This window comes from Stegastes partitus, unplaced genomic scaffold (assembly GCF_000690725.1).
Source record: "Stegastes partitus isolate 25-593 unplaced genomic scaffold, Stegastes_partitus-1.0.2 Scaffold241, whole genome shotgun sequence".
In the NCBI taxonomy this organism is placed as follows: domain Eukaryota; kingdom Metazoa; phylum Chordata; class Actinopteri; family Pomacentridae; genus Stegastes; species Stegastes partitus.
Window position 1 is genome coordinate 164,563 of NW_007577972.1, and position 10,165 is coordinate 174,727.

Below are 10,165 nucleotides of genomic sequence, written 5' to 3' on the forward strand. Positions count from 1 at the left end.
AATTAATTATTGCTATACTGTACTGTACTGTACTGTGGTGACTTGACTTGAAAAGGTGCAACAAGGTTAATTTAGGGTGTATAGTGTTTATCGTGGCAACAGTTGCCAAGGTAACACAACGAAAAGCCGATCTGTCATTAACAAACTGTTCCATTATATTGCATCTATTTGCCTAAATTGGGGAAACAAACAAACAAACAAACAAAAATCTTCGTAAGACGTCATTGAAACCTTTAAGTTTGAAAACCGCCGACAGGAGGTGCTGTGGTGGTTAGCATTAGCTTGCTATGTGGTGGTAAAACTAGCCGAAGAAAGGCATGGGATGGGAACAGACGAGTGTGTGTCCCAGCGCCACTGACATTTTCCTGCGGTGGAGCGGACAGTTGGAGGGGGACCTGCGGAGCTCATGAAGCCCAGCAGACACACGGACAGCCGGGACACAGGAGCGCTGCAGGGGGGCGCGAAATGGAAGCGGTGAAGTGAAAAGCGGCCGACAAGCGGACTGTGTGGACGAAAAAGTAAGTTACTCGGAAGACAAACTAACGAGAAAACTAATCACGGTGGCGCCGCTATTTTTTGCTAGCACGCATCTCCGCTGAAAGTGTCTGTTTAACGGTGAGCTTCGGAGACAGAGACGCGACGGAGCCTGTGGTCAGATCAGATTTCAGTGTTTCAGAAACCGCCCCTGGTGTCCCGACTGAACTGACCGGGCTCAGGTTCGTCGATACCACAAATTATCCAGACAGACACACTAGAAAAACTTTACGGTGCGTGAAGAGTTGTGACTGATGCGCTCGGAGGTGGCATGTGGAGCCTGCTGACAGCTCGGAGGGGCGGGGGTTGCCGTGAAAGTTTATTAATGGTGTCGGAGCTGAGCATTGGGTGGTTGTTTAGGGATTTCAGCAGCCTTCAGCTCTCAGTGGTTTTTGCCACGTACGGCTGCAAGAAATCTGATCTGCAGAGGTGCCCGTGCAGTGAGTAAGTGTGTACCCGCCTCTCCTGTTCACTTCCCGCAGCATGGCATGGAGTGTGGTAATGCAGAGAAAGCTGTGACACATTGGTCACAGTTGGTCAGAGGTTTTTTTTTTTTTTTTCACATTAAGTGGAGAGAAAAAGTTACTCCAGATGTAACATTTCAGCCCAGAAGCAAGATCTATTTAGCATAGCTGCTCGGTTTACAGCAGGAAAATAACTATTTGGGGTCGACTCATATGTTTTTCTCAGGGCCAGTACTAGTTGTTAGTAACAAAGAAGATTCAATTACCAATATCTAAAACCAGTATATAGCCCAATTGCAGCAAAATGGAAATTCTTGGTGCCAGAATTTGGAATAATACAAACTAAACTCATTTGACATACTATTAATTAATTATCATTCATTCATTCATACAAACAAGCAACATACAAATCTTTTTGTGATTTTTTTTGTTTAAAAGAAGCATTTCAATATTTTTTCTGGAGTGTTGAGAGGCTGTTACCAACCAAGTTGTGCTGTGAGTGTATGTTGCTCTTGACCACAGATAGACCAAGGTAAAACCATCAGAGCCAAAATATCACATTTGAAATTTATTTTATTTAAAAATAATAACAATAATAAAAAAACCCAACAATAATCATAATGGGAAAATGCTGAATACTGAGTCGGATAATCAGCCAGGTAGATACTTGATTGTGTAAACCTAAAATCTGCAAATTATCTGTAAATGTAGTATACGTGAAGTGGAGTAGAATGTATATTATGTCCGTCTAAACTCTATTTAAGTAGAAGTATAACACAGCACAGTGTGGAAATACTCAAGTAAAGCACAAGTAAATCCAATCAAACTCTGACTTATTTACATTCCGCAGATAATGCTGATTTTATAATTCACACATATAGACTGAAACTGTTTTTGGCAATAATATAAACTTGTATAGCATTTGTTAACTGAAAGGGAAACATTCACAAATATGCTGACATAACTGATATTACTCCTGTAGCCTAAAGGGAAGTTAGCAAATTACACTTGACTTTTTGACTGAGAAAAGTGCTAATTATATTCAGGCCATGAAGCAGCTTCATATTTTGTGAGTCATTTTTTTTCTGAAATGCCGTCACATCTAGCATTGCAAAAATGCACTTTGATGAATATGATTCATCTCCTTGCTTGTGAATTTATTTATTCACCATATCCGGAGGGCTTTCCATTGCAACCTAATTGTTTTAAAACACTTAAGTACCATCAATTTAATTTAAACTCCCTCCTCCTCAGTGTCATGCATTAATTTGGCTTAAAAGGATTAACGTGGCATCCATCTTCTAATTACACAGTTTTCAGCTTTCAACTCGGATATTAAATTGGGACAGGGTGGTCTCGGTGACATAAAGAATACATCAGTGCACTGGAGGATACTGAACAAATTGAGGGCTGCATGAGGTTTGACGTGGATGCAAATGAATGTGTTAAACGTGAGAGCCAAACAGATGTAAGGTTATGTACATCTTCTGCTCTGTGTTAAATTTCTTATTTGTCACTGTCAAGACATTTGTATGCATGAAGAGAAAGAAGAGACAGCTGGCATAAAATCTTTCATTGACTTTAGAAATGCATTTGACCTGTGGGCAATAAAAGTGATGCTGTTGTGTTGACTTTTGACACATTGAATGTCACACACTTTGATAACTGGATTATTATGAGAAAGTTATGGGAAACTATCATTTATTCAATATTACTGGTATATATATATTTTTAACTGTATGTGGGTAAAGAAATAATTAACTAATTGCTGATAATCGTCAAGGGACAGCAGAGGTTCTTGTTGCTTCTTTCCCAGGCTAAAAAGGTGTGAAAAGACCTCTGAAAGTGAGACGATGTCGGGGTGTGATTTCACAGCCCTTTGCCAAATTGCCCACTCGGGGCAGGGGCCGGGGGCGGGAGTTTACAGCTCGAAAAACTTTCATAGCTGTCGGGTAATTGCAGTAGTTAGAATGTGTCTGATTTGAAGGCAGCAGCCAGCAGCAGTTTGCTGTTAGCTGAGATTTATTGATGAGAAGTTGAGAGGAACACCTGGTGCAGAAAGTTCACAATCCTCGCAGAAGCAACAGATGGAGATGGAAGGATGCAGGCTGGGAAAGAGATGAATGTGGCTGCAAAACCACAGTCCGGTGACAACCAGTGTGATAAATGTAAAAGCAAACAAAAAAATGTGACAACTTGGTTTAACTGGCAGTTTTCCCATGTTTAGTATGCATATAGATTTTTTTGGTTTTGTAACAAGGCTGATCTCTTTGAGGCCTGCACTTTGAGGTGAGGCAAACTTGCTATTGTAGAATGGGCTGAGACGGACATTACTGTATTTTTTATTTTTTTTTAAATGACAGCCAATGATATAATATAAACTTTAAAAAATAGAGTTTATCCATTGCTGTAGATGTAATTTGAAACTTGTCTAATTCCAGAAACTAGTTCATTCATCAACTTTTCCCCCTGTACTTGCAAGTGATTCAATCCCTGGGTGGACTATGGTGCTTGTGAAAAACTCAGCTGGAAAACGTCCTGTTAAATTTTGTTCAGTGGGTGAAAGATTTGTGTTCTCAGCTTAATTAACAGTCTTAGAGCTCGCCCCATTCCTGTCTGGTAAAAACCTGCAGCTGGAGAAACTCTGCCCTTCACTTACAGTCCACATACACACTCCTGTTTTTGCCTCGTCAGTTATCCGTTTTACAATGCAATCAGTTGTAGTGAGGAGTTCATGGGTCAAAACAAACAAAACGCTGCACAGAGGTGAACAGCTTTGACTAAGCAGACTTTGAGCCGTGGTAATCACCCTGTCTATTGATCCACAAGTGCTATGCAGCTATGTGACCTCATCCTCTTACATAACCTAAGATAAATAACCTTAACGCCACTTAGATATCCTCGATCACAGCTGTAAACGGAGCCACTTAGTACATCTTTATTGCATACCCTTGAAAGTTCAAATTTGAGATTTATTACTTTACTGCTTCTTGCATAACGTCCTGATTTGCTCTTTGCTGAAAGGCAAGATTTGCACAGAGAAAATATTTATCCTCCTATTCCATTCAAAACAGAGCATTCTGAGTGAATTTTGTTGTACTGCTACACTTATAATATTGTCTGTTCTTTGCATTGTCATTTGGGAAGAAATGCTTTCAAGAGCACAGGAAGAACAAGTGAAACTGCAACCGTTCTTTTTAAGCTTCTGCAAAGTGACAGCAGTAATTGCAATTGATGTCTGAAGCACTGATCTTAACTTGAGCTGAGGCTGTAATTTCATTTCTCACAAGGCTTTAATGCTGTAGAACTGTGGCTTGTATCTTTAACATGCGCTCTGCTGTGTCATTCCTGGGCGGCTTGACCGTGACTGTTCGTTTCTGCCTGTTGCACAACTCTTAACCTCTGTCCAATGTTCATTGTTGTTTTAGTGTTTGTGTATGGGTGTACACATAGCTTAAATTGAACTGCATGGGTGAGCTCTATTTAGCTGTCATTTACACAGATACACATAAAGCCACTGAGCAAGAGCCGTGGACAGGTATGATAGATTCTTTGGTTTTTGAAACTATCTTCAGTGTGGACTTAATGCATATTTTTCTTAAATATTCTTGATTCTTTACACATTTTAGAATGACTGATTACCATATTCTGAATATTCAGGATTTGTTTCCTGTATTAAGTTTCATTTTGAGACTTTTCCTCCATGCTGTTATTTTACATGCAGTGCTATCACAGTAATAGACCATATGGCAGTATCATATTCAAAATGAGAATTTGTTTCTGACTTTGTTGTCTTAATACGCTGAGCCTCAGTGGATGTGTACAGAATGTGGATGCAACTCATTTTTCCTAAGTTACCTAACCTAAGATGGAGCCAAGATTTGCAATACACTTAATTTTTCAGTTTTACAACCATGCATTCTCTTCCTAGTGAGTTGACTAAGAAAGTGCAAATGAACTCATTGATCAAAGAAATTAGGTCACACCCGCTGGGAAGCCAAGAGGGAGGGAAATTGGGGCTACTCAAGTTGGACAAATAAAGGCTTAAAATCTTTTCATGAAGCTTAACAAAAGCCTGGAAGATGGCATTTGAACAGGAATGGCTTCCTTGAATTACTAAAATCACAGAACAGGTGTTCCGTGAGGCCACCGTGTCCTAAATCGATCTGTACAGCCTGTGCAGTTTTATCAGATGGTGATTGAACCTTGAAAATGTTTCTAATCTCAGTGGCAGTGGTGTACTTGAAAAGGTTTCCAAAGTAAATACTGAATTTGTGTTTTCTGTAGAGCATTATGGCACTCCTCCTGTGGCTCGGCCTGTCACTGCTGGTGGCTGTCCGGTCCAGTGCCGTCAAGAACTGCCACCCTGGTTGCCACTGTGAGGTGGAAAGCTTTGGCCTGTTTGACAGCTTCAGTCTGACAAGGGTGGACTGCCGAGGGCTGGGACCCAGCGCCTCCATGCCTATCCCCATCCCACTGGACACTGCCCACCTGGACCTGTCCTCCAATGCCATGGGCCCACTCAGTGACACCATGTTAGCTGGTCCAGGCTACACCACCCTTATTAGCCTGGACCTCAGTAACAACCATATTACAAAGGTATGTGGCTCAAATAACTTATTTATAGACTCTCAAGCAAGGCTAAAAAATATTTGAATAAAGAAATAGCTAGTCTTTCTGGGTCAGTGTTTTGTAATTGATGTGGATATACCTTGTGGTTAATTTTAGCCAGTTTTATCTTACCTGAGATAGATGTAGTGTACCCAATGTTACTCGCTAAAGTGCACAACTTCAAGTATCTTTACTCTTCACTTATTTACACCCTGATTGCATGAGCTGCGTTTTTATTTGTGGAAGACAGTTGTCTTCAGATAAAAAAGCTGTAAAAACCCACTTAATATGATGTGCCTACAACAAAAAGGCAGATAGACAAAACTAGCTGCTAGCTGGTGAACATAAAAGACCAGATAGAGTCATATATATTCCTCAGGGACTGGTAAGGACCAAAGCAAAGTTAGAAGCAGACAGAACTGGACTTATGATGATCGAGTATACACAAACATGACTCCAAGTGAGACTGAATGGGAAAATGCATTTTTATCTTATAAAGACCAAGAGGTAGATGTGAAATACATCTTTGGAACTCTTAAAAGGTTTTTCTTCTTTTTCTCTTGCTAACCTGTTGGTGCTATTTAATTTTTCAGGTAAGCCCCAATGCACTATCAAAACTGCGTTACCTGGAGACTCTTGATCTGAGCCACAACCACCTGGAACACCTCTCGTCCAGCTGCTTCTCTGGACTCCCTCTGGCTGAAGTTGACCTAAGCCACAACAGCTTCCAGGAGTTCGACATGGACTTGTTTACCGCTAAAGTTAACGGTGAACCCGTCAGTGTGGATCTGTCTCATAACAAGATTGTGTCAGTCTTAGCCTCTTTGCATGGAAGAGTCTTACATATTCAGAGCTTAAATCTGTCTGCAAACCAGCTGTCAAGTGCACCAAGCCTTGCAGGACTTCCACTGAGGTACCTAAATCTGGATGGCAACCCCATTACACAAATCAAGGCGGGAGCCTTTGCTCAGCTGAAAGATCTGGTTTATTTATCCATAAGCGGCCTCCATGAGCTTCAGCAAATCGAACCGTACAGCTTCAAGGGTCTCCAGAGCCTGCAAGTTTTGGATCTCTCCAACAACCCAAAGCTCAAGAATCTGAGCCTTAAAGTGTTCAGTGGACTCGACTCCCTGCAAGAGCTGAATTTGTCTGCTTCTGGCGTGACATCTTTGCCAACTAACATGCTAACCCACCTGCCCAGCATTAGGAGTATCACATTGGCACAAAATATCCAGTGCTGGAGGACCCAGAAACAGGGGCAGTTCCACCGGCAGATGGGACAGGTCCACCATAATGAGGTGCTGACCTGTAATGTGGAGGGAATTTTGTTATGAGACTGTGCCTGTGAAAATAGACCACTCCTTACAATCCCGATACCAGAGCTGTGCCTTATTTGCTTTGATATGCAAAACACTTTTTTTGTGTTGCTCTCACTCAGTTACATCTGCTCCATGGTAATATTTTGTAATGTGTCTTAAAGGTGTAATGTAGCCTTCATGAACTCCTAATGCAACATCATACATGCTGTTATCTTTTAATAGCACAGTGGAAAAATGTGCAGCATTTTACATAGCACAGAACAATTATTCATACACCTTAACATACTGCGTAGACTAAACTGGTAGAGAACCTTTCATGAATCCAACATTTTGGACTCATGTTCTTCAAAGTGGGACCATATTAAGAGTTATTTGCACTTACTCTAGTTGCAGGATATTTTTGAATAATGCACTTGACTATGGGAAAAATGTCATCCAGTGTAATACAAAGGCTGTGCATTGCTCATAATATCCGGACTGAGAGATATTGTACAACTGTTGACCACTAATGTTTTTCATTTGACTTTGAATGTGATGCTGAATGGAAACGGTTAAAGGAAGTGTTTATGGAAAGTTCCTTGAGAAGACTGACACCACTCTTTTGTCTGTATTTTTAGTATGAAGGTACAGCCAGTAGCTGATTAGCTTAGCACAAAGACTGGAAGCCTGGGAAGCAGTAGGCTACTCTCAGTATTGTCTGCAATACATGTAGTGGAGTCAGTGCCACAGCTCAGCCGATGGTATTGGTGGGTCAAGCCTAATTTTAATGGCTAACAAGTGTGTAAAATACATGACTGGAAAGTTACTAAACAACGACCTCATCATTTTCCCTTGTCAGTGTATATATAAGTATCATCAGAAATATTAAATATTGATGTTAGTATTTACCCCCAAATTTAGTATTGGTCTGTCTCTTATTAACACATTGAATTTATTTAATACGTACAAAAAACAGGTGTCAAATTTGTGACTGTACACTTGTTGCCCAGTATTTCATCTGAAATACACAAGATAAACCTGTTGAGTAGGTGGATTTTGTTGCCTTTTTATAGGATCAGGCTATCTATTGTCGATAGATTGTCGGTAGATTGAGAGTCGAAGCCTGCCATTCTGCTATTTGTGTGCTACTGTTTTCAAAATCCTTTTCACTGCAAGAAGGCACAACAACTTCGTAGAGGCAACCTAACAAACTGAAAATGTCGGATTTGGATCATGCAGTAAAGCACCTCTGCTTTTTTCAGCGAATTATCTATTTTTTTGATGGTGCTTGCCTTATTTTGTGCAAATGTTCCACCAAATCAATTCCCCAGTCACTGTTTTAAGGGGACTCTATTCTTGCATTCTTTACTTAGCTTTGCCCAATATGGTTGTGATTGGTCTAAAGAAATACAAACAAGCCAGAATGATAATGTGGTGCAGTCAGACCAGTCTGCAAGTCTAGACTATCTATATCTCCTTGTTTCCAGTCTTATTGCTAAGCTAAGGTTGCTGGCTAATGCAAGCATTTTCCCAGAAATGTCAAACTCTATAATCCAAGGACCAGATTTTTTATATTAAGCACAGTGTGGATGGGAAACTTACAGCCACAGTCACTCAAAAAAGGACCATTTCATTACTTGAATTTTTGTCTCTGTGAGCCCAAACCAAACGTCTTGTCCATTGTGTTTGGACTATTTCTCTTCATAATAACACTACATGTTTGGTGGAAAGCCTTCAGAAATTATTTACAAGCAGACTTTGTACAAAATATGGGACACTTTGTCTCATATTTAGTAATGCCATGATGCTGGTATGTATTGATGTTTAAACACCGAGCTGCACTGTGGGTTTTTTTTGTAACCTTACCTTGGCATTCTTGTGGTATTTAGAAGCTGATTCGCCTCCGGACTGAATATCTGGGTATGTCACTGTCAGTACCGTGAAAGGGACTGGAGACTTTTGATTTTGCTCATTTAATGGAATTCCATCTTTCCAGTATGTTTATTGAAGATCAGTTGGCCCAGTTTTGGTTAGAAATTTATATTTGTATGTGTGTAGCTATATTGTGTATATATATATATATATGAATCATATGAATAATAAATTGACTATTCTCTCATTGTGGTTTGAATGAGTGCTGTTACTCACATTCTGCTTGACGTACAAATGGCAGCAATTGTTAGGTGTGTCGGCAAAGGAAACTAAACACTCATTAACAACAAAACCACAGGCAGGAAAACTCTGTGTCGGTGTCAACACTTTTGCTCGAAATCCAGTTTTTCAAAGCAGTATGTGATTTATGTCTATGCACAGGACTGACTCATAGCAGGGTGTGTCTCTCTACACAGGACACAAGGAAATCTTAGCTCTCAGCAGTTTACCCAAACAGCAGTTCACTTTTCACAACTCGTATAAAGCGTATAAAGCTTTGTTGCTTTATTTACTTGAGAGCGTCTGGATACACCGACACTCATACACACAGACACACACACACACACCTGTGGTTTTGAATGGTACTTTAAAAAAAACACTGAAGTGGGCAGACACACAAGGGTTTGGCTGGTTTACCAGGCTACACTTGTTTGTTAACCTGCCAAGGAAGTGAATGGGAAGGAGACAAGCAGACAAGGGAGAAAGAGGGAGAGAAAAATGGGCATCAGACATGGCAGCTTACAGACATCCCGTTTGTGTTTGGTAATGAGTGTTTTTGTCCTGTGAGACACATTACTTTATGTCCTGTTTTCTGACACTTTTAAACTACGAGAAAAAACAGCCAAAAAAACACACTACACTGAGGGTTTGTTTTTTCGAGATTGCATCAGAGGGGGACTGTGCCTGTTACATCCTGAAATTCAGCTTGAGAATAAAGAGAATCTTTGGTTTAACCAAGCCAAAATTCCCCCAGTTGTGAAGCAGTATACTCAGAACATCCATCCATCTATCCATTATCTATACTGCTAAATCCTCACTAGGGTCGTGGGGGGCTGAAGCCTATCCCAGCTGATTTAGGGCGAAGGCAGGGAACACCCTGAACAGGTCACCAGTCTATCGCAGGGCTGCACTTAGACACAGACAGCCAAGCACACTCACATTCACACCTACGGTGAAGAATCACCAATTGACCTCAACATATTTTTTGGACTGTGGAACCCATACTGCACGGGGAGAACATGCAGATGAATAAAAGATCATGGGTGCCCTTACTGGGACATGAACCAGCAACCCTCCTGCTGGGAGGCAACAGTGCAAACCACCAAT

At 40.7% G+C, this 10,165-nt stretch overlaps 1 protein-coding gene across 2 annotated transcripts; it reads left to right on the forward strand.

The window, feature by feature from the left end:
* Positions 1-313: 313 nt before the first annotated feature.
* Positions 314-9,026, forward strand: tsku (tsukushi small leucine rich proteoglycan homolog (Xenopus laevis)). 2 transcript variants are annotated; one of them, XM_008281664.1, is made up of 3 exons: positions 314-518; positions 5,286-5,597; positions 6,203-9,026. In XM_008281664.1, the coding sequence occupies exons 2-3, from the start codon at positions 5,292-5,294 to the stop codon at positions 6,941-6,943; spliced, it is 1,047 nt and encodes a 348-aa protein (XP_008279886.1). In that variant the 5' UTR covers positions 314-518; positions 5,286-5,291; the 3' UTR covers positions 6,944-9,026. The 2 variants fall into 2 exon arrangements, with proteins under 2 accessions (XP_008279886.1, XP_008279887.1); XM_008281665.1 differs by lacking the exon at positions 314-518 and adding an exon at positions 873-978.
* Positions 9,027-10,165: the final 1,139 nt, after the last annotated feature.